Source organism: Scyliorhinus canicula, chromosome 27 (assembly GCF_902713615.1).
Source record: "Scyliorhinus canicula chromosome 27, sScyCan1.1, whole genome shotgun sequence".
Taxonomy (NCBI): Eukaryota; Metazoa; Chordata; class Chondrichthyes; order Carcharhiniformes; family Scyliorhinidae; genus Scyliorhinus; species Scyliorhinus canicula.
Window position 1 is genome coordinate 19,735,179 of NC_052172.1, and position 19,294 is coordinate 19,754,472.

Below are 19,294 nucleotides of genomic sequence, written 5' to 3' on the forward strand. Positions count from 1 at the left end.
TCTGCAGCCGATCGGAAATCCCGCTTCTGTGGGGTGGACCCCGAGAATCCCGCCCTCGAAGTTTAAAAAGTCACCTATTTGAGTTCCCATTAAAAATTAACTAGAAAAGTAACTTTTACATTCATGTATTTTCAATAAACCATCAATAGCAAATCCTTTGTCACCACCATCCCAAAGTTCGGAATTTACTACCACCTGTCTTTCTCCTGTAAACAGTCACCCAAAGCCCATTCCGGTCATTACTTTCAGTCACCAGTACTAACGCACCCTCAAATTTCTATTTGGAACACATTTGTCTGAGATCCCTGCATCCCCCCAGATCTGGACTATTGCATTTTCCTGATTTATATTGGTTCACCATTGGCAGCTGTGGATTCAATTGCTTCAACCCAAAACTCTGGCATTCCTTCACCAAACCTCTCCAACTTTCGTCCTTATAAGATATTCTGTAAAATGTACTTCTTTGACCAAGCGTTTGTCACCTATTCTAGTAGTTCCTTGTATGGCTTAATGACAAGTTTTGTCTGATTAACGCTGCTATGGAACATTAGTCGATTTATTTTTGCTATGTTCAAGGCGCAGTACAAATGCAAGTAGTTATTATGAAGGCCTTTAGCAGCTGCTGAATTTGTTATGTGGGTGGAGCAATAGTGTGGCATAGTTGAATCATTGAACTGTATTACCGAGGGACTTGGTGTAATGAGAGTGTGCAGAGGTTTTTGGTAAGTAATGCTTCAGGAGAGGAGGAGGGAAAAGATGATAATGCTGCATCAGAACCACAACTATACAAGTCCCTTTCAGTTCTCCCAATCTGTCTTTTCAAGGCTATTCTTTCCTTCTGACCATCCATCCAAGAGCTTTGGTAGAATAGATAATACTAACCTCAATAATAGTGTCTTTTCGATTTTTTTCTTCTCTAATCCCAGAGCAAGGAATAAAGCTTCGACCTACCACAAGAACTCTGATTCGCAACACAGGTAAAGGTACGCAACACTTATTGCTCTGCCCCATCGTCCCAGATGCATCTCGTTAACAGGGAGACTGCCTTAATTGCAATTATGGAATGTTACAAATTTAAAGAAAGAAAGATTTTGGCTAGGTGATTTCTCAAAAGTAAATACTTGCTGCATTTTAGCGCAATTTGTGAACAAATGGCTACATCTTGCTGTGTGCTTTTTCATATAAATAGTGCCCCTTTATGGAATACAAAATAAAGTGGACCCCGAGGGGGGGTCAGTTCGTAAATAATGTGCCCCTCTGCCTATGCCCGGCTGAAAAGGGGGAATGCCCCAATCAGTCCTGGGAGTTGGGTGGGCTTGGGCTGAGGGGTTGATCCTGGGGTCCCCCGAGGATGGGAGTCTCATGTCTGCTCTGCCCCTTCCAGCCCTGGGCAACCTGAAGATCACCCTTGGCATGGTGATCTCAGGCAGCCCTTCTGTTCAACATCATCCTCCTGGTCTGACATTTTGAACTCTGAAGTGGCCTCCTCAGCCTGAACTGCTCTGACTGACAGCTGATGTGCAGTCCAGGCAGTTCAGTGAAGAATCAATGCAGGAACACTTCCCCTTTTCTAACATCTGCTCTTTCAAAGACTTTTAAAACAGCAGCTTTTACACGTGTCAGAGGCTTTCTCCAAAGCCCACACCACTGGGAAAGGATTCAAATCCCAAGGCACCCTTTGAAATGCTAAGCATCCATTTAATTTTACAGAGCAATACCTTTCACTAGTCTGTGATTGACAGCTTAATGGTTCAGACACAGCTGCTTAGGTAGTTTGTTTATCTTTTACTTCATGCGTGAATGCATCTCAAGTACTCTGCTTTGATGCTAATATAAACACTCTTGCTGTGATTGACAGTTCTTGACCACAACCAGGCAGCTAAGTGCTTTCTGCTGTTAGAAAAGAGGAAGTGAAATTAGAATTCCGCTTTGGCTTCCTTGTAAATATACCGTGAGATATTTGACATTAACCTGGCCAGGCAGACAGTGCCCTGGTTTAATGTTTTATCTGAAAGCCTGTCTACACCCCTCTGTATTTGAATTCCTGATTAGTGCTCCATTAGTTGTAGCCAATATTTATCTCAACCAACAGATTATTTGGTCAGTAATGAATTGCTATTTGTGGATCCTTATTGTGTGCAAATTGCCTGCCGTCAATCAAATCAAATCAAATCAGGTGCTTTGACATCCTGTCATCATGTATGGCATTATATAAATCAAAGTATTTATTTTCTTTCTATTGTAGCAAGCTGAACTCAATCCTGCCCTCAACCAATCTGCACATATAATTATTACGCTGTAGGGGGGTCACTAGCTAATGATTGAGTTCTAGAATTGCTCTGTTATTGATTTAACCCCTTCTTGACATGGAGTCACTGAGACCTGTTGCTGAATCATAGAATTTACAGTGCAGAGGGAGGCCATTTAGCTCATTGAGTCGGCACTGGCCCTTTGAAAGAACACCTTACTTAATCTCACACTTCCACCCTATCCCTGTAACCCCACCCAACCTTTTTTGGACACTAAGGGTAATTTAGCATGGCCAATCCACCTAACCTGCACATCTATGGACTGCGGGAGGAAACCGGAGCACCTGGAGGAAATCCATGCAGACATGGGGGGAACGTGCAGACTCTGCGCAGACAGTGGCCCAAGCCGGGAATAGATCCTGGGACCCTGCAGCTTTGAAGCACCAGTGCTAACCACGGTGCCACCATGCCGCCCATAGTGGTACTTGGCCCAGCATCGATCTTCAAGAAGAGGCAAGGTATCGAGTCTGGGCTTTTCCCAAACACATTTACTCACTTGGGTCTTGCAAAGTCAGATAAATTAAACCATTGTTCCAGACAAGATGTCCTTTTAAAGATTATCTACATCCCGACAGCCCGAAACATTGTTGGTTTTCGAGTATGGCTGTTTGAATCAAGTTTTTTTTTCTTCTCTTGCCAACTTTGAGGTTCCCCTGTGTCAATCTTCGCCACCAGAGAGATCGATTATTTGATCCTAGGTCTCCATCTGTTGTCAGGTATACCTGAGGTAGGCCCTTGACCCTCTCTACTCTCTGTGGAATTTGGTTAACCTCTGGGTGCTGGCCTTCTTACAGTTCCAGTCACCCATCTCTCGCCCTTCGTAATAATCTTCTCCCACCCTCCACTATAACTGGAAGAATATTGCCTTATTTGCATGTATTGGGTTTCAGCCCATGAATTAGCTGGAAGGTTAGTTTGGGACAGAAGACACAAGTATTTTTTGGTGTGCATGTGACTGAGTTGACCTGTGCACCCAACTGCAGACCTAAGGCAGCAACAATCCAGTTCCAAAAAACTTCCACAGTTCTTTTGATTGGCTGTTCCACTTGCAGGTGAAGGACTGGATCGTCACAAGCAGAGGCCCGTTGAAGACAGGCATAAAGATGCACTTCTAATATCCAAAAATCCAGGTGAGGTTTTGCGATTTCTCTACACCATCCTCGCTGGCAGGGGTTGCGAGGTAGACTCACAACGGAGCATCCCACCCAGAGTTTTGAGTCCATCTGACTCTTCTTCAGAGCTGGGGAGAGGTGCTGGTGCAAGAGTGGTATTAGTATCTAGTCCAGAAACTTTGTGTTAAGGATGCAAACTGAATAAAAATGACACTGCAAAAGGTTTTTCAAGTACTGCTCCTGAGGTCTCTTTGTTCTGGATAAGTTCTTTATGGGACCTCAGCCACAATTCTTCATGCAAAAATGCTGGCAGCCAGACAGTCATGGGACAACACAGCAAAGCCCCACTTTGCCTTTGTCCTAACTATGCATAAACACTTTCCAGCAGGAGTCATGGCCAGCGAGCACAAACAGAAACTTTGGCTGTTTTTTTTTTCTTACCTTCAATGGGAATGTGAAGTAGAATATAGAGCCTTTTCATAGAATTTACAGTGCAGAAGGAGGCCATTCGGCCCATCGAGTCTGCACCGGCTCTTGGAAAGAGCACCCTACCCAAGATCAACACCTCCACCCTATCCTCATAACCCAGTAACCCCATCCAACACTAAGGGCAATTTTGGACACTAAGGGCAATTTATCATGGCCAATCCACCTAACCTGCACATCTTTGGACTGTGGGAGGAAACCGGAGCACCCGGAGGAAACCCACGCATACATGGGGAGGATGTGCAGACTCCGCACAGACAGTGACCCAAGCCGGAATTGAACCTGGGACCCTGGAGCTGTGAAGCATTTGTGCTATCCACAATGCTACCATGCTGCCCTTTTATACTTCCATAACTGGCCTGAGATTGGCTGAAGGGGAATTCATGGTATTCTAGGCATCCTCTGCACCCTCTGATATTTAAATATGGCCCAAGTTCTTCCTAACCCATTATCATCAAACACACCACCTACTTTCATGATAGCCCTGTCTTTATCAATCCAATACTTGGGTCAGGTCTGAAAATCAGGTGCACCTGAATTTCCAATACCTTCCAAGTGAGTGAGGCTTTTGTTGGAGTGTAAGTGAGAAAATGATCAGATTAAGCTAATCCAAAAAAAATCCATGATGCATGTATATGAGAGGTGAATATTGAAAGGGAAATGAATACAAAGGTGAAAAGAAGGTTGAAACGTCGAAGGATTTTCCCCCCTCCAATTTCCTCCTCTTTTGAAAATGTGGATTCATTCTGGAGGACAGCTCTGTGAATACACCCAGGCCTCCATTAGCCATTCATTGTGTATAAGGCTCAACACTGAGCATCCACAATTCACCCATTAAGGTACTTCCCAGTCATCAGTCACTGGACAGCAGTGGGGAATGGAAGCCTACTCCCAACTCCCTCTTCCCCCCCACCCTACTATTGCGGTCAGGGCTACTAAAGACAATTGCTTCACCCAAACTAGGATCTGTCCACTGAGCAAAGACTAGGGATTGAACCTGGGATTCATCTGGTCCGTGCACCTTGGTAAAGCATCTGATGGCAGTGAACGTTTCAAAACCAGTTCACTTAATTAAGAGAAGCAATACTTGGTCAGAGTTCTAATATATATAAATTGAGACAAGGGGAGGAGTTAATAAGAGGTTTAGAAGCCTTCTCCAATTTTAATATTTTTCTTTCTCCAGAACTTACGTATCCAGCCCTGTTGTTTCTCTTCAGTAGAGATGCCAAGTCAAACCGCAGTGCCAAGCTAGGTAAGAGAGTCCAGTCATTGCCAGCTCTTTCTTCTGATGATAGGGTGTTTACACACCGCCATTAAAATAGGGACACATCCCAAGGCATCTGTCAAATGAGGGGGTGGTGGGCAAGAGGATTTTGACAGGAGTTAGAGGAGCTAACCAAAGGTATGTCAAACAAATAGGGCGGGATTGTCCGTCTCGCCAGCCGGCCAATGGGGCTTCCTATTGTGGGGCAGCCCCACGCCATCGGGAAATCCCCGGGCTGCCGACGAATAGGAGAACCCTGACAGCGGAGAATCCAGCCCATGGTCTTTTGAAAGGTTTGCATTTATAGATTTTGCATGCATCTACTTCCTCATAAATTTCTCAAAACAATTCACAAAGAATTTATTACTTTGAAGTGCAGTGACTGTTGTTATGCAGGCTAACATGGCTGCCATATAAAGCAGAGTTAGATGTCATAAATAATGACCATTTGATCAGGTTTTATTTCTATTCCCCTGTAGCTGGCTGGAAAAGACTAATGTTGACTCTGAGAGATTTATTTTAAAATTCTCATCCATGTTTTCAAATCACTCCATGTGGGGTCCCATCCCTCTCCATCTCTGTAATCTCCACCAGCTGTACTACTCCCCGAGATATCTGCACTCTAATTCTGGTCTCTTGTGCATCCCCTGGTGTAAGCGATCCACCATTGGTGGCCAAGCCTTTAGTTGCCTCAGCCCCAAGCTCTGGAATACCCTCATTCCACCTCTTCTCCTTGCTTTTCCTAAAAACCTATTTCTATGACCAAGCACTTGTCCTTGCGTGGTTTGGTGTCATTCTTTGCTTTAAATTGCTCCTGTGAAGCATTACGGGATATTTCATTGTGTTAAGGTGTATAAATCTAAGTTGTTATTGAGAGGTTAATCATTTAATCATGGTTGCTGCTTCCCCGGAGCTAGTTACACCGCACTGCCCCTTTTCCCTGTACCTCACCATTGTATCTCTTCATGACATGGTCAAACTGAAGCTTACAGGATTCAATTAAGGCATAGTTACTCAAATATTATGCAGTTTTTTTTCTATTGGAAGCATTCTGAAACACAGATTGTGATGCACCACATAATACATTAGCCTCAAAATAGGAACCACAGATGCTTGGGGAAGGTCCTGGAGGACAATCACCTCAGCATGAGTTCTGGGATAGAGTGAGAGGGTGGTAGGAAATGGAAGGGAATAAATAACGAAGGTTTATAATGACGGTTTAAAACCACAAAGATGGGTATCCATTCCTCACGGCTCTCCAGGGTAATTTGAAGTTGCACACCTTTGCTTCCCTCACCAGACCAGCCGGTTTCATGTGAGCAGGAACGTCGATCTGCCATCGAAGAAGCAAAACAGCACCAGTATGAGGGAGCCTTTGTTCCGCAGTGTAGCACAAGTGGGTTGTACAAACAGGTGCAGTGTCACCAAGCTACTGGATACTGCTGGTGCGTCCGAGTTGATTCAGGACACCCGATCCAAGGCACAACTGCACGGTGAGTACCACACTAGATTGACTGGATTAGGACGTTTGAATCGGCGACAGCCATGTTGAGTCTAGCTGCACCTCAAGGATTGGCAGTGGGAGAAATACATAACAAAAGGAGGCGATCAAGTTGCACACCTAGCCTGCTCACTCTCGTGGCTGATCAAAGACCAACTTTTGATAGAAGCAGATTGTCCTCCCTTTTAGTTAGCAAACTACATCTGACATGAGGGAAACAGTTATAAAAATAAACAATTCAGAAAAGAGAAAAAAATTGAATTCGATAAATTTGTGCCACGGAGAGTGAATTATGTTGCTTAATGTGTTTAGTGAACTTTCTATTCCAAGTGAGAAGGTGCACACCCACTGTGGTGGGCCTCGGTGCAATGGCTACATAATTATCTCATTATGTGGCTGAGTGTAAAATTTTATCATTGCACTTCCATGAAGTGATATGCTGCGGGATTCTCCGTCGGCAGGATCCCCTGCTTCGCCTGCAGCGCACCCACGCACGCGGGTTTCCCGACAACGTGGGATGGCCACAATGGGAAACCCCACCGGCCGGCTGCTGGAACGGAGGATCCCTCTGCCGGCGGGGGCGTGTCGTGCCGAAAAACGGGGCTGGTGCGACGGAGAATCCCGCCCATGGTGTTTAATTATGGCATATACGGCATTGTATAAATGCAAGTTGTTGCTAAACACTAGCCTACAGTCATTCTCTCATTGATCTGGAAAGAGGCAGGGGGTTAACAATTTTTACAAAGTACATTTTATTTTGGGGGAATAGTCACAAAATAGCCATTAGCAACAAGTGTGGTAAGTAACAGGGATATCCCGTACCAGCCTCCCCGAACAGGCGCCGGAATGTGGTGACTAGGGGCTTTTCACAGTAACTTCATTTGAAGCCTACTTGTGACAATAAGCGATTTTCATTTTTTCATTCATATCTCGAGTGGATTGGCAAGCAGCACAATACAGCAGAAGACGAGTGTAATTTTGGATTGGATTGGCTTATTGTCACGTGTACCGAGGCACAATGAAAAGTATTTTTCTGTGAGCAGCTCAACAGATCATTAAGTACACGGGAAGAAAAGGGAATAAAAGAAAATACATTATAGGGCAACACAAGGTATACAATGTAACTACATAAGCACTGGCATCGAATGAAGCATACAGGGGTGTAGTGTTAATGAAGTCAGTCCATAAGAGGGTCGTTTTGGAGTCTGGGAACAGCGGGGAAGAAGCTGTTTTTGAGTCTGTTCGTGCGTGTTCTCAGACTTCTGTATCTTCTGCCCGATAGAAGAAGTTGGAAGAGTGAGTAAGCCGGGTGGGAGGGGTCTTTGATTATGCTGCCCGCTTTCCCCAGGCAGCGGGAGGTGTAGATGGAGTCAATGGATGGGAGGCAGGTTCGTGTGATCGACTAGGGTGTTCATGACTCTCTGAAGTTTCTTGCTGTCCTGGTCCGAGCAGTTGCCATACCAGGCTGTGATGCAGCCAGATAGTATGCATTTTGTGGTATTTTTTATTCATTCATGGGATATGGGTATTTATTGCCCACGCTACACTTTTGCCTCCATCTTCCTTGCAATATGGGACACCGTTGGATGATAGTTTCTCCTGTTAAAAATAGATTCACAGCTATATCTGTATCTCGGGATTTAGATAGAGATGAGTTCAACAGTTCAAAATTGGAAGAGAGTTAATTGGAATATAAATAGGAGAATGTAGCAGGACAACTTAAATTCTTGAAGTCAACATTGAAACTAAAGGATTTCAACTTATTCTACCTTTCTTTGCAGTAACCAGACCCCTGACTGTGGCAGTGGTATACGGTCGAAAATCTCGGAGATGGGTCCTCTCTTCAGAGATAGGAAACTCCAAGGTGAGTGACTTGGAAATTAGTGAGAGAATAACAAAGAACTAAAACAAAGCATTAGATGATGGACAGTACGATATTCTTTCCATCAGGTTGTGGGTTCAAGTTCCTCTATAGGATTTGAGCTCCTAATCTAGCTTTATATTACAGGAAGGGTATTGTGCGTCACCAAAAGGGTGACACTTAAGAGAGGGATGAAAATAATTTATTTTCTCTCGGAGCTCCCTTCCTCGAAAAGCAGGCAGTGGAAGCAGAGGGCTGGATTCCCCCCCCCCCCCCCCCCCCCCCGCCGCAAGAACGCCATGGGCGAGACGCCGACAATGGAAAACTCCATTGACCACGGACAGGATTCTCCGGTCGCCGGGCGGTCGTGGCCGGCGAAACCCGCCCAGAGTCTTTGAATGTTTTCAACGCAGAGGTAGATAGATTCTCGATAAATAAGGGGCGAAAAAATATCTGGGCTACGTGGATGGTTATAGTCAGATCAGCCATGATCTTATTAAATGGTGGAGCAAGCTTCAGGTCTCACTGGTCGAATTAAGCTCTGAACATGTATGTCCATACTGAGTCTCAGTTGGGATGTTAAATGGATTCTCAATTCAGGCGGACCTGGACCAACAAAGAAGGTCCCAATGACCTGCCCCGCGCCGCTCCATCAAACCCGCCCGATCGCCGCCCATAAGCCCCAGCCCGGTACTTGATCCCCCCCACCAGGGCGGCTGCAGGCTGAGTCCGCAGCCGCCGCACGAGAGTCCCAACCGGCCAGACGTGGTTAGAACCATGGTGTCGGGAATTCGGCCGGTCGGGACCGGAGTATCGTTGGGAGGGCCCCGGCAATGGATCCCCGGGGGACCGGAGAATCGCGGCAGCCGGGCCCAATTCGTCATAAAAGTGGATTCTCCATCCCCGCGCCAAACGTGATTTCAGCGCGGGGCTGCAAAGAATCCAGCCCATAGGCTCCAAATCGGAGAAACCAGCCCCCATGTTGCTTTCCTGAAGAATACTGAGTTCTTCCAGGTTATTGGTAAGTATTCATCCTCTCCATTAACAGCATCAAAGTTAGCAACTAGATGTCCATATGATTTGCTGATTGTGGGATCTCACTTTGTTTAAATTGCCGACTGCATTTGCCAACTAGTAGCAGAGTCCTAATGCATGTTTTGTGAGTTGCTAATCTTTATTATGTTTCAGGTTGTCCTGGTGGAAAGAAGACTGAGTTTGTGACAGGATTGTTGAAGTCCCTCATCATGGACATGGACCAATCTGGTTACCATCTAACATGGAGAAGGTATAGTCCAAATGTTGAGGGAAAGGCATGTAGCTTCCATGAAATCCCAATATCTTACACAGCAACTTGGGTTACACACTTTCTTGTTTATTGTTGTTGATTAAATGTTAAAATCAACTGCAACTGAATTTTACTTTGACAAATGAGAGTAAAAGCCTCACCACTGGCACTATCAGCTAGCCCATCCCCTGAGGATAATGAGCTGTCTTCAAACCCGGTCTGTCCACCACATCCCTGATCCCATCCATCCCGCGCCCGGCCAGGAAACCTGACCAGCTCCGTGTCACAACCTGTGTGTAAGACCCAAGCTCCACATAACACTACAGCTAAGCTCCCAGCAAACCTACAGATCTTTCGCTCACCCCCATTTGCAGAACCTTCCCGCACACCAAGCTCTTGGCAGGAAGACGAATGTTTGTACAATGTCTCCATTACACAATGGTTGCTACCCCCCTGGTGGGTGCAAGGCCCACCCAGTGAGGAGCCCCACAGTAGACACATTGGCGAAACAGGACAAAAGCCACAGAGGCCAGAGCCTATCGCTAACACTGCTTGTCTTGCCTGATGCCCTGTCATCCCCTTGGCGGATGTCTTCTGAAGCGCCTGGTCCCGGATAGGCCCATCTTTCAGCCCATGGAGTCCGCACCGACCCTCCAAAAGTACTCGCTGTTCCGGCCCACTCCACCGCCCTATCCCTGTAACCCCACCTAACCATTGGACACTAAGGGCAATTTATCACGGCCGATCCACTTAACCTGCACATCTTTGGACTGTGGGAGAAAACTGGAGCACTCGGAAGAAACCTACGCAGACATGGGTAGAACCTGTAAACTCCACACTGACAGTCTCCCATGCATAAATAACATGGTAAAGGAGAGGGAATCGCACCTGGGCACTGCTCCTAACACCAGTGGAGATCAGGGGCAAAATTCTCCCCTACCCGGCAGGGCGGGGGGTCCCGGCGTAGCGGAGTGGCACCAACCACTCCGGCGTTGGGCCTCCCCAAAGGTGTGGAATTCTCCGCATCTTTAGGGGCGAGGCCCGCGCTGGAGTGGCTCCCGCTCCGCTGACTGGCGCCAACGGCCTTTGGCGCCACGCCGATCTGCGTCGGGGCTGGCCAAAAGGCCTTCGCCGGTTGGCATGAGTCCGCGCATGCACCGGTGCGTCAGCGACCGCTGACGTCACCACAGGCGCATGCGCGGTGGAGGAGTCTCTTCCGCCTTCGCCAGGCCACCGTGGGGTCACCCCCCGGGGTCAGATCGCCCGGCGCCCCCCCAGGACCCCAGGGCCCGCTCCTGCCGCCTGCTCCCGCCAGCACAGAGGTGGTTTAAACCATGTTGGCGGGAGAGGCCTGACAACGGCGGGACTTCGGCCCATTGCGGGCCGGAAAATCGCCGCGGGGGGCCCGCCGACTGGCGGGGCGCGATTCCAGCCCCCGCCAATTCCCTGTGGGGGGTTGGAGAATTCTGCCCCAGAGTGAGTCTCCGCTAGCAGGAGCAATTATACTTGGATTCTCCGTTGCAACTGCATCCCACTATCCCTGCTGGGGAGGCCGAGAATTTGGTACTCAGCCAAATTTCCCATTCACTGCAGCAAGACGGAAGAATCCCACTGCTGTGAATGGATTCCCATCTTTAGGGCACAATCTAACTAAATGGGAACAAAGTCCCATAGTGAGCGCATTTAGTCACGTGTTTCCTGGTACTCGCAGCGGCAAGAATCACAAGGCTATAAAACGCGACCCGCATTTGATAAGAGGTAAGGGAACACACAACCTAACCCCGTTTTGTGTACTGAGGAGCTCCGCTTGCTGGAAATCCTCAGCATAGCGAGTGTTCGAGATGCCATTTTTAAATGGCGTCCCAATCTCCGAGGCCCCAATCCCCAACGCACTATGGGAGGGTCCCCGCCACCCCCCCCCCCCCCCCCCCCCCCCCCCCAAACAAATGCACAAGCACCTTTGGCCCAATTGCACCCATTCAAAAAACGCCAACTTGGCAACTTTGCAGTGTCAACACGGAACCCTGGCTGGCTGGGGCACCCAGGTGGCATTGCCAGGGCCTGGCTGGTAGTTCCAGGGTGCCCAGTGGCACCACCAGTGCTAGGGTGCCACCCTGCCCAAAAGGCATCCACCTGGGGGTCTCCGATCCCCTGGGAGACCCCCATGAGTGCCATTCCACCTGGTCCCTTTTGTGGAACTAGTACTGAACAGGGCTCGGCCGAAGTCTCCGAGGCGAGGGAGATTGAATCCATGTCAAGAATCTGCACATTAAAGTGCATGAGAAGTGGCAGATGGAGTTCAACCTTGATAAATGTGAAATGATTCATTTTGGGAGGTCAAATTTGAATGCTGAATACAGGGTTAAAGGCAGGATTCTTGGAAGTGTGGAGGAACAGAGGGATCTTGGGGTCCACATACATAGATCCCTCAAAGTTGCCGCCCAGGTTGATAGGGTTGTTATGGTGTGTTGACTTTCATTAACAGGGGGATTGAGTTTAAGAGCCGTGAGGTTTTGCTGCAGCTTTATAAAACTCTAGTTGGACCACACTTGGAATATTGTGTCCAGTTCTGGTTGCCTCATTATAGGAAGGATGTGGATGCTTTGGAGAGGGTGCAGAGGAGATTTACCAGGATTCTGCCTGGACTGGAGGGCATGTCTTATGAAGAAAGGTTGAGGGAGCTCGGGCTTTGCTCACTGGAGTGAAGAAGGAAGAGAGGTGACTTCATAGAGGTGTACAAGGTGATGAGAGGCATGGATAGAGTGGATAGCCAGAGACTTTTCCCCAGGCCGGAAATGGCAGACAAGAGGGGACATAAATTTAAGGTGATTGGAGGAAGGTATAGAGGAGATGTCAGAGGTAGGTTCTTTACCCAGAGAGCGGTGGGTTTGTGGAATGCACTGCCAGCAGAGGTGGTGGAGTCAGAGTCATTCGGGACATTTAAGCGACTCTTGGACAGGCACATGGACAGCAGTAAATTGAAGGGGTGTAGGTTAGGTTGATCTTAGATTAGGATAAATGGTCGGCACAACATCGTGGGCCAAAGGGCCTGTACTGTGCTGTACTGTTCTATGTTCCATGTTCTAAAGTAAGACTAGCTGTCTCTCTCTCATATGCAGATTTGCTAAAAAATGATCCCGGCCACTATGGGTGGGATTCACATCGCAACATCTTGTGAGAATCGCGTTAGATCGCGCAAGATGTTGCGAGCCAGGTAGATCCCAGGAGCGGGGTCTCCCGGCTTCCATCGGCCACGCTGATCTCTTCAGGTTTTTATTTACAATGGTGTCCAATTCGCAATGACATTCCTTGCTCGCCTTTTCGATGTGATTTTGTTCTAAAGTTTAGAAATTTGGAAGAATGGCCAAAGTTAATAAGAGTAAAACAGGAGAGATCTTACAATGGCTACCTAGGTATGTGACCCATATTCAAGTCTGATTAAGAAGATGCTTTTATTTAATTACCATTGGCAAGGCCAGCATTTAGTCGTTGTTGAGAAAGTGGTGATGAGCTTTCTTCATTTACCACGGCAGTCCGTGTGCAGAAGGTATTACATAATAAGATCGGGTCGGGAATTTTGTGATTTTGATCCAGATGGTGGTCAATCCTTGTTGAAGAAGTGATTTCTTACTCTGTAGAAGTCAAAACTGGGATGTGCTGCTTTGGATGCCAGTGTACATGTGTTTCCTGTTTCTCCGTAGGGTTTCTGACGGATCAACTAGCTTTCTATTGGAGGATCGTGCCATTCGCTGGTATTTTGGGAGATTGGACAAGGACTTCAACAATGAGATCTCAGAGAAAGAGCTGAGGCCCTTCAAGGTTTACCTGAGGAAGAATGCCAAGCCAAAGAGGTGCACAAGAAGGTTCATAGAATACTGCGACCTTAATGGCAGCAAGTCCATTTCACTGCATGAGCTGAAGGGATGCTTGGGGTTCATCAAAAGCCGAAGTAGGCCCATGCTTTAATGACTCTGTCTTCATGATTCATCAAGATGAAGGATGTTAGTGCTGGGATAGGGGGAATGAGTATATCAATAGTATAGAGGCTATGTTACTGGATTAGTAATCCATAAGTCTATACTATTAAAATCAGTGGATTGGAGCCTGACTTTACTTTTTAAATATTGCAACCCACTTTCCCAATCTTGCCTATTACCAAGTTTCTCAACTGCAATAAGAATATATAATGTAAATAGTCTGGTACATTGACTGGGCCAATATGATTGTCATGTACCAAGTTCCGATGGTCATCTCACAATGCTTTTCCAATGAGGAGTGGATTGGCTGTCACTATGTTGTGGAGGCGCCACAAAAACAGTGAAATGAAAATCAAGGTCATCAGGGTGAAGATCAGGTTTTGACCTATTGTTTCATTGTTGCCGGAAGTTATGGATCTTTTTTATTAGTAAATCTTAGCTGTCTGCTGTTAACCTCCATTTTGCACGATTGAAGCAACATCTGTTAAGTTGTAAATTGTCCTTGTTTTGTATTGCTTCAGTGTTTAGAGTTTATTTGCTTATACAGTTTCGCTGGACTGTTTAACATCAGTAGAGAATTCGTTTGCAAATATTTGTGTTTCGTCCTGTCACTTTTCAACATAAAATGAGAATTATGCAAAAGTACGGTTTGGAAGGAACTTTGGAAGGTCAAGGTTCCACATCTGTGACCTTTTGTTCTATTTACTGCTACATAGCCAATCTATAGTGCAAACAGTTGTGGTCTGGTCCCTTCAGGTTCATATATGGCATGCATAACAGGTGGCAAAAAAGTATCCCTTACACAGACCCATACATACTTCCCCACACCCTTACACATATACGTACACACACCTACACTCACACAGGCCTACACACTCAAACACACCTACGCACACGTCCTCCATCCTCACACATTCCCACATCTCACATTCACACAGATTATTTGGGAGCCAGTAGGTATGCACAGTCATTACACAGAGGACACTGCCAGCACTACCAGATCATGATCTTGAATCTCTCCCATCTGTCTTTTCAACATGCTGGTAATTCCTGATATTTCTCTCTCACTGGAGAGTGCCGGTATAAGGGAAGAGTGTGGAAGTAGAGCCATTCCAGCATCCATACCGGTTGGAAAAGTCCTCTGTTGGGGCCTATGCTTGCACTCGAGGGTTTTCACTATCGCTATGAATGCTGGATAGCCCTATCTCCTTGGCTCTTTAATGCTCCTACTTGTTGCCTAGGAAGAGAATGAAATAACTATCATTTATGTAGCAACTCATCCCCTCAGAAACACACCATTGTACCCCCATTTAATGAATTATCTTGAAGTACAGTGACTTGATAGGAACTCTCCCAGCTGTTCAAAGAAAAAAAAATCGCAAAGGAAAGGGAAGAGAAAGGCAAGCAAAGAAGTTAAGGAGGAAGAAGAAGGTTGCTTTGCCAGCTTTTGGGCACAGTTGACGAGCTTATGGTTTTGGCACAGGTTGGCTCCCTCAGGTAAACAGTTTGCAAACAGAAAGCTTGCACCTAGGGACTGACCTGTGTTGACATTTCTCATCACCCTGTCCCCCGCAGGGTTTTCACTGAACAGGAATTGGCTGCAGATCAGGGTCTAACTTGAAGGTCCGAGGCCAGCGGCCTTTCATAGCTTTACGCTGACCTGGGTTCCTGTTCAGTCACATATTTTTGTAGTTAAACATTTTGCATGTAGGGTAACAGATGTCGGCAAGCTCATAAATCAATGTGCCGCATGATTTTAAAAACTCTTGTGTGTTTGAAGTGAGGAAGAATGTGATGAGTGATTAAGTGGACGTAAAATTAGTTCAGTTTCTTTAGGGGTAGGAGGTAAATTTTGACAGTGTAATTAAAAAAAATGGATACATGCACATTAAAGCTTACATTTTTTAAATCATCTTTGAGTTCTTTTTCTTTTCTTCTCCTCAAAGAAAACCACAGTCCTAAAAGAAAAAAATTGATAAATAGCAAAATGACTTCACATAAGAGTTTTAACAATGCAAAGTAGCCCAAATGTTTTACAAAGGATCAGGGTTTAGCAGTGGGTTTCAGAAAGGTCTCCAAGGCACACTTGAATGTCAGCTTTCTGGGGAAACCTTGCAAAATAGAGGGGTTTGGCTGGATGCTGGGATCCTTGGTTCTGATGACTGAAGATTCCTATGTTAATTAAGCTCCTGAATCATGTGGAACATTAGGCAATCCATTTCTTCTTCTGGCCATAGCAAAATATTTGCCTCCGATTCAAGTGCCATCTCACTTGAAGTCAGCAAACTGTGGGATGTTGGATACGTTCTGTACCCCCTCTTTCTCCCTCAGCAGCCACGGCGCCGGTTTTATGATTTTTAAATGCACAAGTGAACCGCGCCGTTGAGAACTCGCCCATTGGAGGCAGAGCATTGCGGAGGCCTCAGAGAATACCGAGACGGGCCCGCTAATGATATGCAATTGGTGTCTCCTGTACAAACGTTTCGAAACGCAATGACACCACTGTTGAGGTAACGAAGAATAGCAATTTTGCGTCAAATCGGCGCCCGCCATGATTGTAGCATCGGAACCTTAGCCAACACAGAATCCTGCCCCCTGTATAGAATCAAAGTAATTAAATTTAGTTAAAGTGATGCACTAAAGCGATCAGATTATACAAAGGGGCTTTGGCAAAGCATTCCAAAAGGAATGATGAGTTATTTTTAAATAGGCTTTCTCTTCACGGTGGCACAGTGGTTAGCACTGCTGCCTCACAGCATCACGGACCCAGGTTCAATTCTGAGTGTCTATGTGGAGTTTGCACGTTCCCCCCGTGTCTGTGTGGGTTTCCTCCAGGGTGCTCCGGTTTCCTCCTACAGTCCAATGATGTGCAGGATAGGTGGATTGGCCGTGATAAATTGTCCCTTAGTGACAAGGGATGTACAGGTTAGGTGGGATGATGGGAATAGGATGGAGGAATGGGCCTCTTTGTTTCATAGGGTTAGTGCAGTATCAATGGGCCGAATGGCCTCCTTCTGCACTGTAGAGAGTCTATGATTCTAAAGATTTTCCATGTTCTATGTTGAGTCTTTTGGGTGACTTAACAATATCACAATCGCTGCTGGTTGTTGTCTGTATTTGGAATGGTGTCGATATTCATGCATTTTCTCAGTCAGAACCATAACCGATAGATTAGAATATCCCCTAACTGTGGCGGTGCTGGACTGAGTTTGCGGCCGCCACGCCGAGTTCCCGATGGGTGTGACCATGAGAGACCCACGCCTTTGGGAACTCGGCCGGTCGGGGGCGGAGCATCGGGGGGCGGGCCTCAGGCAACGTCCTGATTTCTGAATGCGATGTCGGCGACCGGAGAGTTCCGCCCCCTGTGTCTGTTAATTTTCTGCCAATGTTACGCGGCTGACCGTGATGGTAAATATTAAAATGCCATGACCGGAGATGAACTTCAGGGATGATGCCAACACACGCTGCCACCTAGTGTCCACCGAAACTTAAAGGGGAGATGTGAACGGATTCCTGATGAAAAGGGAGCTCAAAATCGTCAAGGGTTAGAATGGGAAAGAAGATGGAGTGGTGGATAAAGCATTGGAAAAGTACTTAAATAATGGAGTGAGCCAGAGGTACTAAATTGCCTTTTCCATTTGCATTATCATGTTCTTAACCATTTTTGTTAAAATATTGAATTCCCATGTGTCCAGGTGGTCATGTTCAAAGGGTCAAAATAAATACTTGCATTTGTATGGTGCCCTTAACATGGTAAAAAGGATCTAAGATGATTAGGTAAGACAATGCTACATCTGCAACTCTCTCACATTGCCATAAGAACATAAGAAATAGGATTAGGGGTGGATCAACTCGATATGAAAGCCCACAACAGCGCCTATACTTCCTCAGGAAACTAAGGAAACTTGGCATGTCCACATTGACTCTTACCAACTTTTACAGGTGTACCATAGAAAGCATCCTATCTGGCTGCATCACCACCTCGTATGGCAACTGCTCGGCCCAAGCCTGTATGAAACTATAGAGAGTCGTGAACACCGCCCAGTCGATCATGCAAACCTGCCTCCCATCCATTGACTGTCTACACCTCCCGCTGCTTTGAGAAAGCGGGCACCATAATCAAAGACTCCTCCCAACAGGTCTTCCAACCTCTTCCATCGGGCAGGAGATACAAAAGTCTGAGAACACGCACCAACAGGTTCAAAAACACTTCTCCCCGCGGTTACCAGGCTCCTGAATGACCCTCATATGGACTGAACTGATCTCTCCAAACATCTTCTCTACAGAATACTACTATACTCCATGAATGTGCTTCACCCAATGTCCATGTGTCTACATTCTGTATTTATCATATGTCCTATGTTTTTCATGTATGGAATGATCTGTCTGGACTGTATGCGGAACAATACTTTTCACTGTACCTCAGTACATGTGGTAATAAATCAAATCCAAAATCCAAATCCAGGTCTTGTGCATTGGCACGAACAATGAACACAGCAATTTAAGTCAACATTACTGGTGACTATTCAAGGCAACTGAGCACACATACCTTCACAGTGCTTCATGCATACCTTAATAGTGCCTTGTAAGGAATAGAAGTACATAATGCAATTTTCAGTCACTTTTAATAAAGAGCTTGACACATCTCCCTGACATTACCTTTTGTGCAAATAACTTAAACGAGTCAGCGAGACATCACACAAATGGGAGGCTCACAAAAGGAGGTGACTATGGAGTAGTAGCTTAGGTCAACTACTTCAAATGATGAGACCATTGTCAGGAACATAAAATGCATTTACAAAAGTGCATGATATAAAAAGTGGGCAAACACCCTTGAGCAAGAAGAGATGTCAATCTTTCTTAATCTTTCTAAAGCCACTCTTGGTGCAATCCTGATATCCACTGCAGTTGCCTGTGAATGTTACACCTTGCCTTTGATGACTTTTGCAGGATCCCCTGGAGAACCGAGGCTTGGAGGGCCCTGCCTTACTTTGGGTAGCCATGATGTGGAGATGCCGGCGGTAGACTGGGGTGGGCACAGTAAGAAGTCGTACAACACCAGGTTAAAGTCCAACAGGTTTGTTTGGAGTCACTAGATTTCAGAGCGCAGGTCCTTGAAGGATCTGTGTTCTAAAAGCTAGTGACTCCAAAGAAACCTGTTGGACTTTAACCTGGTGTTGTAAGACTTCCTACTTTGGGTACCTGCTGTGGGATAGAATCACTACAGTGCAGAAGGAGGCTATTCGGCCCATCAAGTCTGCACTGACCCTTTCAAAGAGCACCCTACCTAGATCTACGCTCCCACCCTATTCCCATAAACGTGTAACCCCAACCCCAACTCTCCTCTTGGACACCAAGGGACAATTTATACTGTGGGAGGAAACCGGAGCACCCCGAGGAAACCCACGCAGAAACAGAGAGAACGGGCACACTCCAGAAAGACAGACCCAAGGCTGGAATTGAAACTGGGAGCCTGGTGCTGTGAGGCAGCAGTGCTAA

The 19,294-nt window shown here is 46.4% G+C and overlaps 1 protein-coding gene across 2 annotated transcripts in view; it reads left to right on the forward strand.

Moving 5' to 3' along the window:
- The window catches only part of LOC119957923 (SPARC-related modular calcium-binding protein 1-like), a 105,195-nt gene extending 89,488 nt beyond the window's left edge, over positions 1–15,707 (forward strand). The window contains exons 6-12 of one of the 2 annotated variants that reach the window (XM_038786121.1): positions 927–983; positions 3,362–3,439; positions 5,091–5,159; positions 6,472–6,664; positions 8,454–8,536; positions 9,722–9,818; positions 13,520–15,707. In XM_038786121.1, the coding sequence (XP_038642049.1) occupies positions 927–983; positions 3,362–3,439; positions 5,091–5,159; positions 6,472–6,664; positions 8,454–8,536; positions 9,722–9,818; positions 13,520–13,784 (842 nt within the window). In that variant the 3' untranslated portion in view covers positions 13,785–15,707. The remainder of the gene's footprint in view (positions 1–926; positions 984–3,361; positions 3,440–5,090; positions 5,160–6,471; positions 6,665–8,453; positions 8,537–9,721; positions 9,819–13,519) is intronic. The other variant, XM_038786123.1, reaches the window with a different exon arrangement.
- The last annotated feature ends 3,587 nt before the right edge of the window (positions 15,708–19,294 follow it).